At 39.6% G+C, this 22902-nt stretch overlaps 1 protein-coding gene across 4 annotated transcripts in view; it reads left to right on the top strand.

The window, feature by feature from the left end:
• Positions 1 to 22902, top strand: part of si:dkey-191m6.4 (rho GTPase-activating protein 22) — a 44722-nt gene that overhangs the window by 11182 nt on the left and 10638 nt on the right. For 2 of the 4 annotated variants that reach the window (XM_042396820.1, XM_042396819.1), the window contains 3 exons: positions 3033 to 3232; positions 8356 to 8443; positions 21449 to 21577. In XM_042396820.1, the coding sequence (XP_042252754.1) occupies positions 3033 to 3232; positions 8356 to 8443; positions 21449 to 21577 (417 nt within the window). Of the gene's footprint in view, positions 1 to 3032; positions 3233 to 5784; positions 5954 to 8355; positions 8444 to 14064; positions 14323 to 21448; positions 21578 to 22902 lie in introns of those variants that run through there. The other 2 variants (XM_042396821.1, XM_042396822.1) reach the window with 2 other exon arrangements.

The raw sequence follows: 22902 nt of genomic DNA, 5'->3' as shown, positions 1-22902 counted from the left end.
TTCTACCAGCTGCACAGATCTGTTTTTTCTGGCTTCAAACACTTGACAAGTTGCCACTTAGAGGTAGTACAAACCCAAACACCAGACATCAAAAAGTTCTAACTGAAACCAATGGAGGGTTTCACAGACACTACTCTCACTGTTTTTATGCTGTCAAAGCACACACTCAGCATGGTTTTAAGGGATTAAGCCCAGTTAGTCTAACAAACAATGAAAACGTGGATTAAATCACCTGATGGGGTAATGCTGTGTGACACTGCTTAGTTTAGGGAACCTGAGAGAGACTTGCATACTGGCCAGACACCTATACAATATGATTCAAATGTAGAGCAATAGGAAATAGTAAAGCAATGTTCTCATGGTATCGAAATTGATATTACAGTTAAGCAAATAATACATTTAGGGAATTTGATAATAATGTGTAGATTGTAGATGTGAGCATACAGCTCATATTAGAGATTGTATCTCATTTGAAAATTCATGGTGACATTTTAAAGTTGCACTCATCAATAATTTTAAATCAGTCATGGATTAAATGACAATGTGTAATATGAAAGGTGTCGTTCATAGCGATTAAGCCTCAGAGAATTATCACCCGACTCTGCAGTTACCCTCAACTCTGCAGAGATTTTTAGCATATTTCATCTGACTGTTTTGGTTTTCTGGCCCAGAAGTTTACTATTTTGGTTCAGTCTCACTACATTAGCAACTAGTTTGTGAATTTAGTGGAGCATTTAGCAGCTTAAAAGCAAGAAATGTTCTTCAGGGGGTAAACATTATCTAATAAGGAAGCAGCAAAAGCTGCTAAATTTGGCGGAAAATCACCCAATCTGGCAACATTTCTTGGGTGTAAATATTTCCGCCCCAGATCCAGTTATTTTTGGTGTGCAGTGTCAACCAGTCAGGGGCGACCAGGAAAAGCCTATTTCATTAGTCATCACACATTTCTGTAATTATGTATGATTTCTGTGAGAGTAACAACTGAAATGTATATAAACACACAACACAACAATAACAAAAATGATTTTTCATTAAAATATGAATTTCACAGTCAGAATTGCAGGAGGGGCTTCCTTCTAGCACCCTTAATGGACCACATGCCCCTACCAGAACCACAAGGAGAGTGAATATTTGTCTTAAATGTGTTAAGTGGCAGAAACACAACTCAAAATGAATTCTAGTGTTGCTTCATGTACACAGGATGTGAAATTGTTTGCTAACTTGTTCGCTGTAACTTTATATGGTTATGTTAATGTTGAGTGGTCTGCTTCCCACAAGTGCACAAAAAAATCTATTAATACTGCTTAAAGTGATATATTAGGTCCAATAAATAATTAGCCATTGGCTAACAAATTGTCAAACTAGCTAACTTATCTGTTGAAACTACAAGCTGGTTTATTTAATAATCTTGGATACTTTTGATATATATCTGATGTGAGAAGTTAACAATTCTCAACATCATCAATACTGCCAGGTGATAAACTACACATGTCAGTCCGGGACCAAGTGGAAAAAGACTCATTCAATAATATGTTGTTTTTCATATTTCATCATAAATTCTCTTAACATGACAGTTTTCACTCCATAGATTACATTTGTTTCACTTGTGAAAACCTATTTTCATATACAAAAGAACAATTCCCCATGAAAATCATTCACAATAAAAGGATTTAAATTAACACGTGAGTTCTCACTTCATTTTTAATGTTTTTCATGTGTGATGAAAGAGTTTCATTGGCCAAACAGATTTTAAGATTCTGTAGGTTTGAATGTCTTGTAATGCACATGAAAACCTGTCAGCCTGGAAACAAGGTCAAAAAATCTTTACCTTTAACAAAGACCAGTCCATTCAACATATCTGTGAGGATCAACAGGCTTTTTAGACTGCCAAGAAAGGCTGTGACATGCGAATAAAAATGACTGTCCTTTATGCTATATGTATGCTGGAAAGAGACATGAGACAATAAAAGAGAATAAACATTGATTTTCTTCCCCCTTCCCATTTATCCATCCCCTTCTTCCCTCTGCGCCATCTGAACATTGATCATTTCTCTCTCTCTCTCTCTATCTGTGTGTGTATGTGTGTGTGTGTGTGGCACAAAACGCACACCAGCAGGGAGGATGTCTCCACAATTGATTTCTATAAATTATACATGAACATCAAATAGCATGGCCTGGGTTGCCAGCTCTCTGTGTCATTTTCTCATCTGTGCAAACCTAGATCTGGTGCATCATAATAGAAAATACATCAGAGGCTAACAGTGTCCTTGGCATTGGCTTTGTATGTTTACACATGCTCAAATGTCAGCTGATGTAGTCATTATTTAATAATATCAAACTGATACATGCATCTATCTATTACTTTCAAAGCTGATGTCATACAAGGACAATCTGAGTAGCTCAGTGGGCTCAAACATGATGTCATATGGTGACAGCTATAAAGCTGCTATCCCCTTTTAAACCTGTCCTTGGCTGAGCTCGGGTTACACACGTTTGTTGAAAATGCTTCAGTCACTCAGCCAGTCTCTCAGTCCCATGTGGTCCTATTATCCCAGCTCAAAAGCCTCTGCTACTCTACTAGGTTGTGGCAACACACAATAAGTCTCTTCCAAGGACCTCTGAAATGGAGGGGGGGGATCCCTGTCACCTCAGGCTATGTGCATGTTTGTGTGTGTGTGTGTGTGTCTGTGTATTCCTCCCCTTCACGGTCTCTATTTTATCTCTTTGCTATTATTATTTGTGCCTGCTGCCTCTTTGTAATTCCACTCCCTGTTCATCTGGAGGCATTGCAGCCTGGGGCAGAAGGTTGTGTGTGTTCATGACTGAAGAGTCTGGCCGTGCACAGGCAGCATACAGAATGAGGGATAACACAAGCATCTATTAGGAAGAAAATGGAAAGACACAGCCTACAGAAATAGAAGAAATTAAGCAGCTCCACCGTCAAATCCCCTGTGGCTCTCTACAACCGCTTGCTTTCGGCTAGCTTGTGTATACACAGAATAAAAATGCCTTGTGTTTGTGTGTGTTTGCAGCCAGGTCCAAGAGCATGGTGATGGGCGAGGTGTCGCGGGGCCCATGCCGGCCGGCCTCCCCCAGCCTTCAGGAGGGAGCGCTGAAGGCTGGTTGGCTGAAGAAGCAGCGCAGCATCATGAAAAACTGGCAGCTGCGGTGGTTCGTGCTGCGCTCAGACCAGCTCTTCTTCTACAAAGACGAGGAAGAAACCAAACCACAGGTAATACTGATGCTGCATGGACACAAACTCAAACTAAACCAAGTCACTGGGATTATATCTACACAATGTAACCCCTCCACTCAAAAATGTGTTTTGCTTATTGTTACTTTACCTGGATGTTTGAGCTTCGCTATGCAGAATTTGTGGGATTTGACACTAGAAGGCTGTTTTCACATTCTTCTGCTGAGGGGGGAAAGTTTCTCTATGCTCACTTTAAATCTGAGTGAGCAAATTGTAGGCGCATACCTACAATTTGTGACATCACAACTAGTTTGGAGCCAGTCGTGGTCCAGTATGCAACATACACAAGTATGATGTGGAGACTTGAAGCCTCCAGTGCACTTTTGAAATGAGGGAGAAAGGATAGATGTCTTTTTTTTTTTTGGAATATGCACATCAGACTGAAAACATTATTCATTTGTATTTGCATTTGAGTATTTTGTACGTATATTATGACATGTCAGGAGGGGATCTTTAACACCTTTATAAATAATTACAACCTGATGCATATCTATTAAACTTGTAATTAAAGTAAAATTAACAAAGAATTTACATCTACGTGTTCTCTCGGTGTTCTCAACAGCTGCCGTCACTACGAGCAACTACGACACACTCAGCTGAAAGTCCCCACTTAACACAAATATTGAAAACTTGAAAAAGTCGTATTTGTGACATTTTAAACATAAAAGACAATTTTAACATCAGGATTTATTCTCAAGAGTCAAAAACGACTCCAAATACAGAGCAGTAAACAGATTCCACATCCATAATCTACATTGGTTGAAGGCAACACTTGTAGTTGGAGATGTTTTCTTTCTTTATTCATTCTTGTCAAGTATGAAAAACATGATGAAGATCTAATTAAGTACAGCATCAATTGCATAATGAGCAGGAAACAGCTTTATTTTTGACAATAGATGAAAAAAATACACGGTGGTAAATGATGACTCATCACACTCACAGCACAGAGTACATTTTAGTGCATTAGTACAAACTATTAGTGTCAATAAACCATCCTAAAAATATAAATGCTTAATAGATCCTACTGCTTCTTTTATTGTTGTCGGTTGCTGACTCGTTGATATTTGCCATTGAAGAGCTCATAAGTGATACAGTAGCTGACCTGGACTGACCTCAGACATATTAAGATGGACAAGTCAACATAGCTGACAGGCTTACATAGTCCTAACAAGAGGCAATGATGTAATCTGACAACAAAAGACAGCAGGGGCAGCTTCCTCACAACCACACACACACACACACACACACACACACACAAACACACACACACGCTTTTATAGCATAATAATCATCTCTGTACGTTCCTGGTTGAAATGTCAACACTTTTATTGATTTCCTCACTCTTCACTCTGCATAACTGCTGTTCATATAATGTGGGTAGCAGCCGTCTGCCATCACTGTCTTTCAGTCAGCTTACACACACACACACACACACACACGCACCATATCCACACAAGATGACATGTGCTCCTCCTCGCAGTCTCCATTCTGTGGGGAACAAATGACTGAAGGATTTGACAGACTGTCTTTAATCAGAGCTTGCCAATACTCATCCAGCTTGTATTGATTTGCAACCCCCAATGGATTCAAGTCACACACACAGTTGAATGGGCATACACACACATACACTCAGGGAAATGCACACTTATGCATACGCACAAATCCCACCCCCCCCCCTCCTCTCTGAGAGCAGGATGTGTGAGAAAGTGTCATTCCGGCCTTCATTCTCCCTCTCATCTTCTAATCGATAGGAAATTCGAGGCTGGGAAGGGTGAGGGGTTTTTTGGGGTGGGGGTGTAGGCAAATTGCTGCAACAGAGAAAGAAACCACCCCCCCCCTACCAAGATAAAAGGATGTGATAATTAGCGGAAGGAAAGGCAATACTGACAAATGATCTATACAGGTTTTCTTTTCCTTTTCATCATGTGGGGATAAATCCACTACAGAACAAATGGACTTCAGTTATCGAACGATAGATTTCTGTTTCTCCAAGACAAACACATGGGTGGTGGAGGTGGGGGTGGGGATCATTAGTGCTCTGAATACATAATCAATCTTCAGCTGCAATTAATCAAATTTAATAAAGCTGTGAGTCTAGAGAGCTTGTTCTGTATTGCTTAATTCCCCTTAATGTGATATTTAGGTGCAGAGACCACCTGTCAATCAAATCAATTGGTAACTAACTTCCTGTATATCAGATGAATTGTTCCCCGTAAAAAAAGACCTTGGCAACTCCAGCAGCCAGACATCAACAATGCACATGTCAAATTAAGAGAATTTAATGTACAATATTTATTTTGTATAGGTCTTTTCATGGTTGACTGTTAAAGCGTTAATTAATTGTTTTACTGATCGTCAGCTCACATCATTTTGAACGGTAAATGCAGCAAACAATAGCCTAGTTATCATAAGGTAAAATGACACTTAAAGAAATAATCAAGTTTGAGCTTTAAAAAAAACTGTTTTCCTTTAAAAGCCATGTTAATTGATTTTTGTGCCACATGGGGGCACAGACTGTAAACACAACATATTCCAACATATACTGACACAGTATCTGATTGTTAAGCTGCTAAATTCTCTACTATGTTCACCAGCTAGTTGCTAACGTTGTCTGGGAAGGCGGCGTACAGTGGGGTTTATCAGAGCTTTGTCACGGAAGACGATTGCCTGCTGCAGCTGGAAACGATGCAGATGAGAGTGGTGAGACTAAACCAAAACAATAAAGTGTGGACCTTAAAACCAAAACAATGAGCTGAAAGATGCTAAAATATTTTGATGAGCTGAGAGGAACTAGAGTTGGGTGATAATTCTATTGGTGACCTCCTTCACATCACGTCAAATTTTCTCTATATATGTATGTTGTTTATTTTGAGCGAAATGTTTAAACCTGAGACTTGGTATCTTGGGTTGCTTATGGCTGCATCATTACATCCAGTGGAAATTTTACCTTTTTTTTTTTTTTGGATCCACAAGACACATTGAATCCAAGGGAAAGCACATTTGAGTGAGAACATAAAACAAAATTCTGTGGGATTGAGTGATTAACTGATTTAAGTGTTAGCTTTACTGTTAGCTTGAGCTTTAGCATTGAATATGATCAGCTCAGGTTCTGTCACTGGTTCACTGCTGCTGGTTTGAAAGGGATCCCGTCAGCACAGATTTAGATGTAAGGAGACAGCTGTTGAGAGACTTGGTCGGAGCTTCATGGCATGTATAAAACAATAGGAGGTTGGGGTGTTTATGAGGCTCAATTTAGGGCCTACACACACGTTTTAAATCAATAGCAGTGTGTAATGTCTGTGTGTAACTGTACACTGGCTGCTTTGGCACTGGTTTAGGAAGGTGCCAAAGTGAGATGAAAGTGAGAACGAGTCTTCTGGGGCCTGGGCTGGTTTTCTGGTCCAGGATGATGATTGACATTTATGTGCAAACCAGGTTAAGCTGGGTGTGTCCACATCTGTTTAGGGCTAGTTGAGGGCCTGTGTGCAGTTTCACAGCAACTGAAATAAGACGTGAACAGTATGTAAGCAGGGTTTTAAAAAGCTGAGAGAGGAAATGTGGGTAAGTATTTTTCCAGTTTGTGCATACACAGATTTATGACACATCTGGATGTAAAAGATGGATGTAAAGAACAGCAAATGTACCATACGAGCATCTACAACTGCATAAAGCTTTCATTTAAATAAGATAATACTGATCAATTTCAAACAAAATATGGATTTAGTTTGACTTTAAAAATTATCTAGATATATATTTCTGCCATGTCATCTGGCTGTACTGCAAAGTCACTGTCAACAAACTAAGACCTAGAAAAATATGCTGTCTATTCTACATTTTCAGTCTCTAACTGTATGATTTGCTTTCTTGGGTTACGTGTTGCCTTTTTTTATTCATTCATCGCCGGCCAGCTACTCGTGTCTCGTGTTATTCTGAGCACATAGCACCCTTGGGAGTCCCCCCCACCCCCCACTGGTTCCTGCCCTGCCCCTGTGCTCCATCCATCCCCAGCTCCCACCTCTTCCATTTGTTGCCATGGCAACTAATGTTGGCGACAGCCTGGCCCTCCGGTTGAGGCGATTTGGCAGACTCCTCTGCCTGTTTGATGGAGGATGCCAGTGTGCAGATTAACGGGGCCGACCCACAGACACTGGCATCTCTTCACAGCTCACTTGGCCTTAGTTCTTGGTGCAAATGGATATTGATCTGGATAATGTATTCTGATAATCTGTGTGGGTCCCTGTTCAATCACAGAAGTAGCTGCTTAAAATGGTGGAAGGGTTAAGAGTGGGAAGAGGGAAGGAGCAAGGATGAGAGGAAGAATGGAAGGAGGAAAGGAGGAAGGAGGGCAGACAGGAAGGATAGATTAATTTAGGGCTGAAAGATTAGAGGAAAATATCTCATTTGGATTTTTCTGATGTTGCAATTGCAATTTAAATCGTGTTAATTAAACTCCGAGTCTCCATTTGTGGTTTACATGGTATTAAACAAGATTATCTGCAAGCGTGTTTAGCCCTGATCTACAACTGTATATCATATATCACGGCCCTGCAAGGATATTTCCTGGAACTCCAGCATTTCAGTCACAGATCCACTCATAAAATTAGTTACAGATAAAGTGTTGAGCATCCATACTCTGCAGATGATAAGAAATGTCCTCAGTGACCTATAAACTGGAAAATAATGAGGCAACTGTAAAGTAAGAAAAACATAATTTATTCTGGTCGCTGCATAGTGAGTCCTCATTAACAGCCACCAGCTTGAACTTTTACTGGTTACAGCTTGTAAAGACACAGTAAGACAGTAACTTACAATTAAAAATGTGAGAATTGCACTCTTTCAAACTGCCGTTTCTATACAAAAATATTGTTCAGCCCTCAGAGAATTCAATGAAAAATTAAAAAGACTAGAAAAAGGAGACAGAGGACAACAGGGGGGCAAGGAGAAATGAAAGGACACAAAGAAAGACAGTCAAAAGAGTAAGGAACACACAAGCGTGAGAAGAAGAAGAAAAATGGACAAAAGATAGAAAGGGGGGAGTCGGGGAAAACATATTTTAATTTGTCCAAGCTCAGTGTTTGAATGCCTCTGTGTGTGTGTTTCAGGGCTGTATAACTCTGCAGGGATGCCAGGTGAACGAGCTCACAGCGAACCCGGACGAACCAGGGAGACACCTCTTTGAGATTGTACCAGGTGAGATCCACTATCCCCTTTCTCCTCCTCCACCATCTGTACTCATCGTCCCTGACTCAATACACATCTCTGCCAACACACCCTGAAATGTGACAATGATTTAATTCATGGCCTCATTTGTGTCGATGGCTACAGCATACATTTGAGTAATTTCATGCAGTTTGACTGTGGTTATCCACCTCTAGAAATCTATTTTGTGGGGTTAAGGTTAGACTTTTGTGTTCCTCTGGTTGCCATAGTACGTGTGACAGTTTTCCCGCCCTTCATCTCTCAACATATTGTAGCTTGTGTTCCCACTTTCCACTGTACAGCATCTTAGATTATCATTAATGTAAACCTGACAAATTTCTAATCTGACCTGAATTATCCATATGGAAGTAGTGGTAAAAAAGTGTTTTTTGTGCGTACACTACATCTACTTCTACATCTGGCCCCAGATATATGAACAGAAAGGGGGAAACCCTCTACATGACTACCTTTTTCCTCTGGTTGCTATTTGGTATTCAAACAGCAGGGAGCACTATTAGCCAAGGGTTAGTCAGTGTGGCGGTAAACCTCCTAACCTCACATCTCATGACCTCAGAGCCGGTCAGATTGTGACATTGTGCGCCAGTATTACATTTCTAGCTTGTGAAGTGTGAAAGTTGATTCCTGCAAGAAGTAACGTCAAATAAATAGAAAACAGCCTCTCCGTCATCTCGAGCCGTCATGCTTCACATGTTCCACCCGCAACCAACATACAGAAGCTTTGCCTGCGGCTGAAAAGTCTGGTTAGATTGACCTCACATAGCCTTTCATGGCTTTACTTAGATCAATGTAACATTTATTTTTACAAGTGTATTGAAGTGTACATTTGTCAGTGTGCATGTGGAAGTGATTTTGTAGATTCACGGTCCAGTCTGTAACTTTCCAGGTCTTGTTGGATGAAATTCAAGGCTAAAAAAAAAAAAAAAAAAAGCTGACCCCAGTTGTGTATAGTACATCTTGCTGGCTCCCCATATCACTCTGTCATTCAGGGAGTGTTTGCTTGGAGGTCTCTCCTTGTGTTTAGAATGGCTGACAGGCCTGTGAGTCTCTGTGTGTTTTGTTTACGGCCAGTCAACATAGCAGACGGGTGTGAACCCCAATGAGCCTCTAACTTGTGGACAGGCCTGCAGGCAAGCACCCTGGGAGAAGAGATGGGAGAGAAGCGAGAGAAGATCAGATGTATATTCAGGTCTGAATGAAATGTACAGGGTTGAAAATGTAGCATCAACTACAACAGAGGAGCTGCTCTCCAAAGCTTCTCTTGCTGTACTCGATAGCAGCAGGAATCTTTCAGCATGATCAGAATTAATTCTCTCTTTGGGTCCCCCTGCTTATCACCTTAAAGCCGACTACATCTTCTGTTTACAAGATATTAGATTTGTTGGCTGCTTGGGGAGAGTTTCTTTCTCTGGTCTATAATCGGCTTAGAGTGATGAAGGCTTCATTCACTCCTATTGTATGAAATAAATAGACTCAGAGATTTAAGATTTCATATTGTGTTAAAGTAATTCTTTATAGAGGATATTGCCTCCTCCCACAATCAGCATCCTGTACCAAACACAACAGCAGCTGATTTCATTGATCAGTATAGCTTTAGTGTACCATAGCAACTGTTTGGAGGAGAAACCTGCCAACTCTCAGCTCGCTCTGGCAAAACACTAATCAGCAACAAGCTCAATGAGCACTGATGCTCTTTTACACAAATATCTTCCACTCTTTTATGCTACTATACACTCCTTAAAGGAGCACCATGCCACTACATTCTTTACTGCCTCTCAAGGACGTCTCAGCAATCAATTGATAAGAGGAGAGCGTTTTTTAAGGGTTCTTTGATTTGATTTGAGTTCTTACGCACTGGTTTTTAAGGAGTTTCTGCTGACTTAACTGGTATAAATGAAAAAATGTTTATTTGGGCATTCATCCAGTAAGCTACAGATAATTTGAACAGCACTGTCATTTCAGATGATCTTAGAAAGAAACTCATTTTCTAGAAAGGTGTAAAAGTGCACCATTTTGTGTGTAGTATACTGTATAATCCTGTAACAGGGAGGCATCACTAACAGTAGCATTGTATTTGCTACCATAAAAATGGTAGAAAAACCACACATCTGAGAGGCAAGACTAATAACTGATTAGGATTCCCAGACTGATAAACCCTCAACATGAGGTGAAACCAGAGCAGGAATGAGGGTGGATGAGTGCTGATAAATCAGCTGCTGACTTTCCCTCACTTTCAGCACTCCTTTGTCCACTGTAATAGTAGCCTTGTCCTTCAAAGGAGCCCAGGGACCTTGGCTGTTCATCTGGGTCATGTCATTGACTGATGGACTTTGTTTTTTGCAAGACTCTGTGTGTGTGTGTGTGTGTGTGTGTGTGTGTGTGTGTGTGTGTGTGTGTGTGTGTGTATGTATGTGTGTCCAGCCACAGGGTAACTCCATTGGTCATGTTTATTGTGGAGATGTGGAGTATCCAGCCCTGTTGCAAAAAGTAGATACAAGACAGATAGCAGCTGCAAGACGCTGAACTTCTAAAACAACCACACACACGCTATACTAATGCTATGTGTTAAATGTGTCCAAAACACAGTGTACTTCTTTATCTGTGTTTATAAAAGCAGATTGAGAACACTTTCTCATAAATGAGCTCTCCGATGTTCATGTTAAAAACTGCTCAAAAGTAAACAATGAATTGAAAAGGGTTGAGAATTATAAAATCATTCAGTACAGATGTCTTATGGGAACATTCTCAAGGTCACTGTCACTATAAAAGTCTCTTTGTGTACATTTATCTCACATCAACACTGCAGACATCTGCTGGGTGGAAGCAAACAGAGCACAAAACTCCTTGTAATTTCCTCTTGGCATCTGAGTAAAATAACAGCAGTAGTTCAGCACGCATGTTATTAAGAATTGGACTCCTACAGTGTTTTTTTTGTTTTTTTTAAATCTGTATGTACTGCAGACAGAGCAAGCAGTGCACCCAAACAAAGCCGATTCCACAGTCATGTGCCTGAGTTTGAATTGAGCTTGTCTCAAAGCCTGTAGGCACGAAGGAAATGGGCAAATAATTGGATATTTTAAAATATTCTTTGTATTTAACGGCTGACTCAAGGCAATAAGCCCTCTGTTGTGGCGGTGTGAGGCAATTAAGTCATCTGGAAAACAGCACACACACACACATACAACACATACTTGTGCCTATGCAAACGTGACAGCCTCTGCTAATTAATTATTGTGGACCAGCCGTTTAGGCAGCCCACACACTCACACTCCATCCATGCATGCACAAACACACACTTGGCTTTTTCTGTGTCTCAGAAATGCACCAACAAGCCCACATCAGAGTTCAGAGTCCTGTTGCCTGTCCTGCAGCCAGCATCACCAAAACACACGGTTACACTAGAGGCCTTTGCCCTTTCACCTCTGTAACATTAACACAAAGTGTATATATTGGCCACTATGATAATACACTCATCTGGTCTGACAGTTTTGAGCCTTCAAACAGCATAACAAGATACATATAGAGACAAATATGATTCTCTTATGCTGCTGGATGTCATAAGTTAAGAAATGTTTTGCCTTTTAGGGAAATGCTCATTTACTTTCGGTGAGTGAAATGTCTCAACAACTATTGGATTGCCATGAAATGTGGTGCATACATTCATGTCCTGCTCTGGATGAATTGCAATCTCTTTGGTGATCCCTGACTTTCATCTAGCAACATCATCGGGTCAAAATTTCAATTTATCCAATACTATAATAATGTATATGTAATAAGATTTACCACCAAATACCGGCAAAACGATTCCCATCAGCCTCAGCTGTACTTTGTAGTATGCATTAGTAGCTACAGTGTACTAACACGCCAAGTTAAGATGATGAACATGGTCAACATACATCACCATGTTAGCATCATCATTGTGAGCATAATAGCATGCTAATGGTTGCAGTTAGCTCAAAGCACCAGTCTCACAGAGCCGCTAGCATGGCTGTAGACTCCAAAATCCCTTACTGTCTGCCATTTTAATTGAGTGTCAGAATTCTGAGAGTGTAAATTTATCCACTACCCCCAAAAATTCTACCATGAAACAAAAAAGTTGTGTCCATGGCATGTACTGTGCGCTACTTTCTGCTAACAATTCCACAATGAAATGCACCATATTTTATAGATGCAAAATTAGCACTGTAAGTATTGAGTGTCTAGTAGTAAATAAGTAAACAACAGAACAATGTTGGACACAGTCATAGTCTTGTTTTTGTTGTTATTGTTGTTGTTTTTACAATTGTACAGCTAAGCTAGCAGTCCCACGTAAATCCAGTCTTTATGCTAAACTAAGCTAATTTCCTTTATATGTAGCATATTAACATGCGCAGTATCAACTTTCTTGTCTAACTTTTGCCAAGTAAGTAAATTAATGTATTTTCCAAAATGTCTGACTATTCCTTTATATAATATCTTTGTGCACCCAGTTTCTTCGGTTAGTGATTTTTTTTTCCTTGCATTTACCAAAAGGCCTTTCTAGATGGACCAAACATGTTACTCGCACCTGAGGGATATTAAGTGTCCGTGGGAGGAGTGACAGCCTGTCAGCGTAGTAGAAATAGAGTGGTTTATTGCTCAAGATACATCCACTTTTACCCAAAACACAGTTTTTCTTTAGCTGCACTACATTTAGTTCTATGTTCTGTTACTGTGGGTGAAGAAACTGGTTAAATGATTAAGATTTATTGCAGTGTATACACAAACACTGACAGTCATGCTTTCACCTCCCTGTAGGTAACATCATTACACTGTAAATATGGGATAGTGGGTTAAAAAACATGCACTACTGTAAATACAACAAATTCCAAGAATGTCATGTACACTGTAAACATTTGGGATGTTATTGACGGTGTTAAATCCAATAGCAGTAAGACAATATGGGCCTTGATAAGAACACAGAAATCACATCTCTGTTTTTCTGTTGTTCATTTTCTCTTCATCTGTGACCCTTGCTGGGGTGTTTCTGAACTTCAACTGTGAACTGATCACCTGTCAGTCAAGCAAAAGTGGGCAAGACAAGATATAGATTAAATTTATTTTTCTCTTTCTTTTCTCAGCAGTGTTGGCCATCATTACATGCCTTTTGTATCTAAGTGTAGCAGTAAATGGAGAGGTTTTTATAGTGTGATTGCAGGTTTTCAGCACTTTTGGGTTATAGCAGCCAGAGATTTAAAAAAAAAAGTGGTAAAAGTGATTTTGTTCAACACAAAAAGTCACAGATAATTATATCCATACAGTTCCGTATGAGCCTAGATCAGGAGTGACTTAAAGGAATCCAAAGTCTGTACTGTCTGTATCTCACAGAGATTGATTGGCATTGTCTGCTTTCCCTCTGTGTGTGTGTGTACAAGTTTGTTTGGCAAAGATTGGAGGACAGCCCATCTCCCACTTACTGCACACACACAGACAGAAAGTAAGAGAGAGAGAGAGCCTTGTTACACTCCTCCTCAGGGATTTACTTCTCCCCAGGGGGGGCTGAGGGAAAGAACCTGCTGCCCACACTGCTGAATGAACGCGACGGGAAGAAAGGAGTGAATGAATGGACAGTATAAATGAGTGAAGAGCAAGAAGTGGGACTCGTTTAACGGGTTTTGTTTGCGCTGGCATCGAGCATGCCTCACTGGCAGGTTCTGGCCGTCAGTGCTACCTGCTTACTGATCTGCTTCCAAACGGACTTCCAAGCGGAGAAGCCGCTTCATGCAGCAGAAGCATTAGGCCAGAGCCAGTCCCAGCTCCAGCCTGCGCCGCTCACACAGACATGGGGCCGGTCTGCTGCAAGCCGGACAGACTGAAGAAACAACATCTCCAAGGTAACGGGAAACAGTTACTGGAGATTTTTAACTAGTGTAGTATAGGCTGAAGTGAAGTGCCTGAGTAGCTTTGAGACTGATGGAGGTGCAGATATGCAGTATGTGTAAAATAACCTCTTACTTGTGGCTTTGTTGCATAGTTTTAAGGCATTGTCTCCTGTTCTGGCCCTATCGGCTGATGCCTGTTTGCAGGATACATCATGTATTGAGATTGTCACATCTTTGAAAAAAATCTATTCTTCAAATGTAATAGAAATTTTAGCTCAATGTATTTTCAAATGGAAAAGCAAGACAGGGATAAACAATGCAATGACTTTGTGTACAAAGTTTTATCAGGAAAGAGGTTCTGCTTGTCACTTTTGCAAAATGTTTAAATAAATGAGAGTGCATAGATTAATTGTTGCACAATGTAGATAAGGATTATTATTGTTTGTTTTATTTATTTCTTTTTTCAAAAGTTGTATTGCTTCTTAAAAACTTCTACCTTACCCCTTTTGCTTTGATCTTGGTGTCTAATTAGCAAATCAGGAAATATCCTGTCATGCAAATAAATATTATCTGGTGACTTCCAGAATCTTTTTCTTAAGTAGCTAGTAGCTACTTTTCTTTGCAGTTGGTTGCATGATAGACAGGTCAGTTACACACTGATATAGTACAGTTGCAATACAGTTACTGATACAGTATAACTGTGGTTCAGTGTCTACTGTGCATTACACTCACAGTAGCAATATTGTGGTGGGAGCTTGTTGTGTCCACAGCAAGACATGCTGGATGAAAAACACAAGGTTAGATCTTTAAGGTGGGACAAGGTCAATCAGTAAGTTATTTTGTTGTGATTCGTTCTTTTACTATGTATTATGCATATATTATAGTATATATATTGACAGCTTTTAATACACTGTATTACCATCACTGTCCTGCAATACTAATCCCTTCTGGGCAATGCTATAATTACATTTTGTTAAGAAAAATATAATTGTGACCAGTGAGCTTAAGTTATTAAGTGTTAAAAAGCTTTAAAAAATAACTCATTCTTGTAAACTGATCATCAGATAAGTGGAGTTTTTAATATCCTGAGTGGAAATCCTGAAATATAAAATTTCTACTGTAGTACATTAACATATGGTTTTAAGTAACTGCGTACTGTAGTTGCTAAGTATCAGGTAGTAAACCCTGTACTGTAAGCTATAATTCCACTGTCCGCACTGATTGGTCCTCAATGTTTGTCTACTCATTCAGTTATTTACTCTCTGTCTGTCTTTCTCTTCCTGTCTCTCTCTCTCATACATAATACCAATAAAAAACAGCAGCACAGAGGTCATATAAAGTTAATCCCCAACCAATTCACTGAGTCCAATCATCAGTCTCATTATTAATAGAGGACTTGGCCTGAGGGACAAAGCACACCAAGACACCAAACAGTTTATTAACTGCATGACTGTTTGCTAGACTACTGAGGAGCCGAGTAGTTGGAGACACAGTAAATGTGAGGTCACAGGTTTGATCCTCACACTGGCCTAGAAAGTGGATCTGTGGAAGGCCTGTCTGTCTGTGCTTTAATATTTGCTTTCTTGCAGAGAGTTAGATGAAATAATACCCAATATGAAGCTAAAGTTAAGAGACAATTAGCTTTAGCATAAAGATTGGACGCAGCGGGGATACAGCTACTCTAGCTCTGTCCAAAAAAAATGCCTACCAGCACCTCTAAAGCTCACTAATTAACATGTTATATCATGTTTGTTTAAATGTATACTATACAGGAAACAATGTATAGACTCATACAAAAGTAATCCCTCTCAGTCATCACTTATGACCCACTAGAGGTGTGTGGCAGTGTATGTATCTACAGAAACTCTGCCCTCTGTCTGTATTTTCTTATTTTCTTATTATTTTGCTTTGCAGCCTTTGGGTAAATTGGTGTATAGCCCCTAGCCAATGATGATTTTATTTATTCATCTTTTATGTTGTCCAGTGTTGGGCAGTAATGCATTACACGTTACATTTATGTGACTTTTTTCAGTAACTGCAGTAAGAGATTACAAGATTACAGTTTGAAATTTAGAATTGCAGTTACTTATTTTAGTAACACTTGATATTTTTACGGGGTCGTGTTTGCTGTTTTTAAGGAGGGTTGATATCAACTCTGTGTGTTCAGACTGCTCTGGGATGTGTTAGCTTGGCGCAGGGGCTAGCACAGGGGGGAACGGCCCATTGGTCTGAAGGCTCATTATTTCAACACCCAAATAGTTCGAAACATGTCCCAAAAGCCAGATGAAAGGTGACGCACTGCCATAATGTATGGTTAGGCATTCCGATTAGGCTACCTGTGTCGTCTTTTGGGTTAGGGTTAGGATTAGAAATAGTATGCACTAAATGCACTAAAAAGCAAGCATTTTATAAACGGTATCTTTGCGTTTGCATGTCAAAATACACTAAGATATTAATGGCAAAAAATTCCAGGGAGAGTTTTTTTTCAGAGCAACGGGCCTTCGGCGCTGGGCTTTTGTTCTCGGGATAACAGGCCATCGGACTAATGGGCTTTCGGACCAATGGGAAGTTTTTCAAGCTATTGGGGTTTCAGAATAATAGGCCATTAAACCAATGGCATGGCACCAGCATGGGGAGACTGTTAACTTCTACCAAAGAGGAGGACTGTGCCTTTCTGTAACAAGAAATAATTATAACAACAACAACAACAACAATAATAATAATAATAATAATAATAGTAATAATAATGATAATAATAATAATAAAAAAACTTTATTTACACAGTGCTTTTCAAAACAACCGTTACAAAGTGCTTCACAAACAAGAACAAATAAAAGAAAGCAGGAAAACAATCACATCCAAATACATCCAATCACAGTCAACAAACAAAATAACACATAAAACAGTTCAAAGTAATGACAAAAGTAATGGATAAAAGTAACACATGAGATTAACAGATAAACAAAGTTACAGAAAAATAATTAAGCAAAAGCCATACGGCAGAAATAAGTTTTGAGAGATGATTTAAAAGAAGGCAGTGAATTTTCTAGTCTAATTTCCTCTGGTAAGCTATTCCATAGGGTTGAAGCCCTGACAGCAAAAGCCCTGTCACCCTTGGTTTTCATCTTTGACTGGGGAATAGCTAACGGGGCCTTATCAGAGGATCTCAAGCTACGTGCTGGTGAGTAATGATTTAGAAACTCAGCCAGGTAGCTCAGTGCCATACTGTTCAGGGCCTTAAAGGTCAAGAGTAAAATTTTAAAATCAATTCTAAAACAGACAGGCAGCCAGTGAAAGGAAGCTAAAATAGGGGAGATATGATCATGCTTTCGTGATTTGGTTAAAAGTCTGGCAGCTGCATTTTGGACACCCTGAGGCCGTGCAATCATGTTTTGGCCAAGGCATGCAAACACAGCATTACAATAAACCAGATGAGAAGTGATAAAAGCATGAATCACTCTTTGAAGATCATTAAAAGAAATAAAAGATCTAATTCTAGAGATATTTCTCATGTGGAAAAAACACAACTGAGCTAGCCTTTTAACATGGGACTCGAGAGAGAGGTTCTGATCTAAAATAACTCCAAGGTTTTTAACAGTGGGTACCACATGCTGAGCTAGAGAGCCAAGAGCAGGCAGAACTTGGCCATGTGTGTGCTCAGGGCCTATAATAAGGATTTCCGTTTTGGAGGAATTAAGCTGAAGAAAATTTTCTGCCATCCAATCCTTAATCGCAGCTAGATAGTTATGCAGGGAAGATAACTTAGCTGATTCAGATGGTTTGCAGGACAAATACAACTGAGTATCATCTGCGTGGCAATGAAATGAAATATCATGCTTTTTAACCCTCCTGTTGTCCTCGGATCAATTTTGACCCGGGAGGACAACAGGTATCATTATGTGCTGTCATCAAAAAAATTTAAATGGTTTTAAAACAGTATCCTGACTAAACTTTTACATATACCAATCTGCCATAATCCATCAACATATTTTCCTCTGATCTCAACTATAGTTAAAATAATTCATAATTTCTTAGTCAGGATACTGTTTTGAAACCATTTTAATTTTTTGATGACATAATGACCTACAATGACATACATAATGACTCCTGTTGTCTTCCTGGGTCAAAATTGACCCGAGGACAACAGGAGGGTTAATAATGTGGCCCAAAGGGAGTAAATAAAGAGAAAATAAAACTGGTCCTAGAATGGAGCCCTGAGGCACCCCATACATAGACAATGCTTGAAAGGAGGTAAAGCCATCAACAGACACAGTGAAATTTCTGTTAGAAAAGTATGAGGTAAACCACTTCAGGACAGTCCCAGAGATACCAATCCACGTTCTCAACCTTTCAAAATGAGCCTCCTGGTTACTCTAAACAATTTACTGTACGTGTTGTGTGTTCTTCGCTGGCTTGCTAACCTTGCTAACACTACTGGTAAACCTCAGGAATCACCTGGTTTTGTTCAAAGTTGGAGGGTGAGTGAACTGTGGGACTTCTTGAAAGCTACGTGCAGTTAATAGCTAATGCTGATGGTGAGTAAACACCTCCAAAACATAGGCTGGCTGCTAACAAAAGTAATGTAACAAGTAATGTTAACTAATTACTTCGGTGTTGAGTTATTAGTAAAGTAAAGTAATTTATTATGAGTAATTAATTACATTTTTCAAGTAACTTGTCCCACACTGGCCATAAACATAGACACAAGAGCAAAACCTCATAGCCTTTGAAATCTAACAAAGTCATTGTTTCATATTTGTTCAAATAACAATATCAACAACCAATCAATAAGTTACTGGTGGAATAAGCTCACTGGAAAGAGGAAAAAGTGGAGAAGAAAATTCCCCAGACTGGCCTTGACTATAAATACTTAGTGAATCACCATCACCTGACTGCCTTGTTGTGGTATCTCATCCCATACGGACGAGTTTATAATTTCACACAATGACATCAGCAAGAAAGAGGCTCTTCTGCTGCACCATAAAAACTACAGGTCCTCCTCCCTCCATCCCTTTCCTCTCTTTGTTTCCCAGTCAGCACCACCTGTGAGCTGTCTGACATTTAGGAACTGAAGCTATAATTGTGAATATATCTTCAATAAACACAGACACTCAACACACTGCAGCTTTACGCACACATGCTGTAAACATTCAACCTCTTCCCAGGCTCAAATGTCAAGCTCAGACTGATTCCGTGTAAAAGGACAAAAATCTGCTTCATCACTCAGACTTTGTACTGAGAGGAAAGCTCACTTAAATTGTGTTTCCGTTAACCCTGCAGTCAGTGTTATCTTAATTGGCTCCAAAGGGGATCTTTGTACTTTTCATGCATCCATCCACTCCAGGCTTGAATGTTCCAATGGTTTTTGGTGTCTGTCGGCTATGTTAGGATTGATTTTAAATGGATCTGAGTGTGTGTGTATGTGTGTGTTATCAGGGCTTGGTTTCTTGAAAAGGAAGTATTGGATGTGTCCCGGCTCCTTAATGTCTGAGTTTATATTGACTATCACCCTTTTAATTTGCCTCCTTTCCTGAGGGCAAATTGAAGGGCCCATTTAGTTTCAGTTGTCCATATCCATACACACTCTGCATGTATGCATTAATGAGGCCAACATTACAAAACCACATTGTTTGTCGCATGATTTGAACCTTAAATCTCATGATGGTGTCTTCTCTTAAAAATATGACCAGAAAGGAGCTATATTTCAGACAAAAACAGTATATCTCCATTTCAAGGTACTGGTGCACATGTGAAGACGGACCACAGTGTGTTGTTCATCATGACAGTGTGAGTTTGCAAAGCTGGGTGACAATGGCACTTAGCTTTATGGCACCGCTGTTTATATTTGGATTCCCTTCTCACAGCTAAATGACTGTGACAACAATGACTGTGACTGTGGCAACAACATCATCCAACACTAATGGCTCAGCCAAATGGGAAACACATCACATATTCTCCACATCATTTAAATGTCCAACAATATATACAAAAAGATGATAGGGGCAGGATAATAAATAGGATACATTTGCTGCCTACGGTGTCAATGTGGTTCCTTTATGTAGCAATCTATCATATGATTATTGAAGGTAGTTCATATTTCATATAGTTTTGCTGTTGTGAAAGGAAAAAAACATGTCTAGCACTCTATCTCAGCCTAACATCACTCATTATTCATTATCATTCTATGAGTGTTGCGCTTAAGGAACATAGAAAATTGGTCTCATTCTACCTCTGTGCTCACTAAAAGTTGTTCTAGATCACAGCGTCAGCTAAATTCCATTTGGAAATGTGATTTGGACTCACTGGTGTCATATTTAGAGGACAGGAAAGTTACAAATAGAGTACAAATACAGAGAATGCTTAACAGAACCATTGTGCCATCTAGTGGTGGGAAACCTTTATAGCACAGTGGTTTTAACCTGGTGGGAACCCTATGCAGGCTCTAGCACCAGATGAAACTAATTTGGCTGGCATTTGATTTTTTTTTTCTTCTGGATTATTATACATCTATTAAAAGCTATATTTTGACTTAATTCTAACAGCATTGTTGGACCTTTCTGTTACACACTTACTGTAAAGCACACATACAATAAACATCAGCATATATACTGAGCTGTCTTACCTTAAACTATGTCTTTTTGTCTTTTTTTCTTTGCACAAAAGTATTACTAAAATCCAGTTGGTTTTTTCACATGTCCAAACATGAAAAATGAGTGTTCTTTCTCAAACTGAGTGACTAATTAGTAGCATATTTTAAAACTTGCTGGACTAGAAAAATTAAATGTGCTCAAATCTATCCAGCTATGCGTGCTGATTCATTCTCCCTGCAGCACTGCCTGCTTATACTGTGCTCTACCTGTTTTTCTTCTGTCTTTCTATGAAAAATACCTAGAGGCCTGCTAGCCAAAGGTCAGTGGGTGCCAGCCCAGTCAACACAGGTTACTAACTTTGGCTCACACAGACAGCTGGCACAAACTCAGTGCACGCACAAACCCAAACTAACTGCAACATTAGCAATCTGATAAAGGCCACAAATACTCTGCCCTTACAATGAGGTCCCTACAAGAATTGTCAGGAATTCTCTGGTGCACTCACCCCTACATTTTATCTCCTTCTTCCTCGTCATTTTTTCTTACAGGTGGAACAGGAGACAAGGACCGGGCACCAATCAGCCATGAATCCTTCCTGCTCATGGCAAACTCCCAGACAGACATGGATGACTGGGTCAAGGCAATACGGCGAGTCATCTGGGCGCCATTTGGAGGAGGTAAAATCCAACCTTTAACTGCAAGCTCAAATATGAGAAACATGATCACTTTCAAAAACACAGACAGTGAGCCTCAACATTTACCAAGTCAGATTCAGCAACTTCTGTGAACTGCACAAACTTGTTGTAAATAGTTCATTTGAACCTGATCAATGCTTCCTGTTCATGAGTAGGTGTGCGCTCATGAGATTTAATCATTTGCATAATCAATGCCTCTAAATTGCTATACGTGTTCTGCTCTATTTGTTTCATTCACAAAAATGTCACCCAAGAGTAAAAAGAAGAATTTCACACTACTGAGCTTCAAGTCCTGCTGTCGTAACTCAGCAGTGTCATTACTAGTAAAGTGAGGGGGACCTAAAAAGGCTGCCAGTAATGTGTCATCAAAGCAGCGCTGTACTGTGACAGAAATAAATTGGGAATGGCTTCATATGAAGTTAGTTGCTAAAAAAATGCCTTTCTAAAGTTAAAGCAGTCCATGAGTTAAAATGGGAAGTGATCGAGGGGACGCGACAGTCATGTAAATGGGCGGAAGAGTACTATACAGCAGGTGATGTCACACTGTCTGTCATTACTGTATATCGGAGGATGATCCTGAACAGAGACATGCATCAAGACCCTGAGACAGCTGTCGGACTGAGAGAATTTCCCTGGCAACTACTGGACTGTACAAAATATGCTAGTGAAATCATAAAACCTAAAAAAAAAAAAGTAAGTTGACATGATAATTATATGGTGAACAGAAAAAAATGTATAATATAAAAAATATTTGCCTTCAGTTTACTTATTTTTGTCAATTTCTGTAACATATTTAAAATTCAGATCATGGTATTATGATTTGTAAGTGTGGCATCAGGCAGACTGTCTGTGCATGACTATTATAACATGCCTGGACAACAACGAAATTGGTGAATGCCACAGGTTCTCTAACATCCCTCATACATACCATTTAAGAACTAACTTGTACAACTGGTTTTTCATGAGGCCCACTATCTCATCCCTGAACACGTTTGACCACATGAGAATGGAGAACAATTAAGATATTCTGATGGGAAATTTAGTTTGCAGGAAGCGACACAGTCTGTTAAGTAATAACATAACAAAACATTCAAGACAGATTAAAGAAAGCCAACTACAAAAAGGTTTAGAGAAACTTAAGATTTTGTTCAGGGTGTTTAAAAAGAACAAACAATAGTTCTGACGATATTTATTCAAGTTTCTTTGCCACTAATTATTGTAAGCAACTTTTTAACTTGGACCAAAGCAGTTCCTTCCAAGCGAGCCAGGAAGTCTCCATTTCCTCTCTGCCCTGTAGGCTCCACACA

This window comes from Thunnus maccoyii, chromosome 20 (assembly GCF_910596095.1).
Source record: "Thunnus maccoyii chromosome 20, fThuMac1.1, whole genome shotgun sequence".
NCBI lineage: Eukaryota > Metazoa > Chordata > Actinopteri > Scombriformes > Scombridae > Thunnus > Thunnus maccoyii.
Note: the sequence above shows the minus strand (reverse complement) of the source record. Positions and strands in the feature narration are given on the sequence as shown.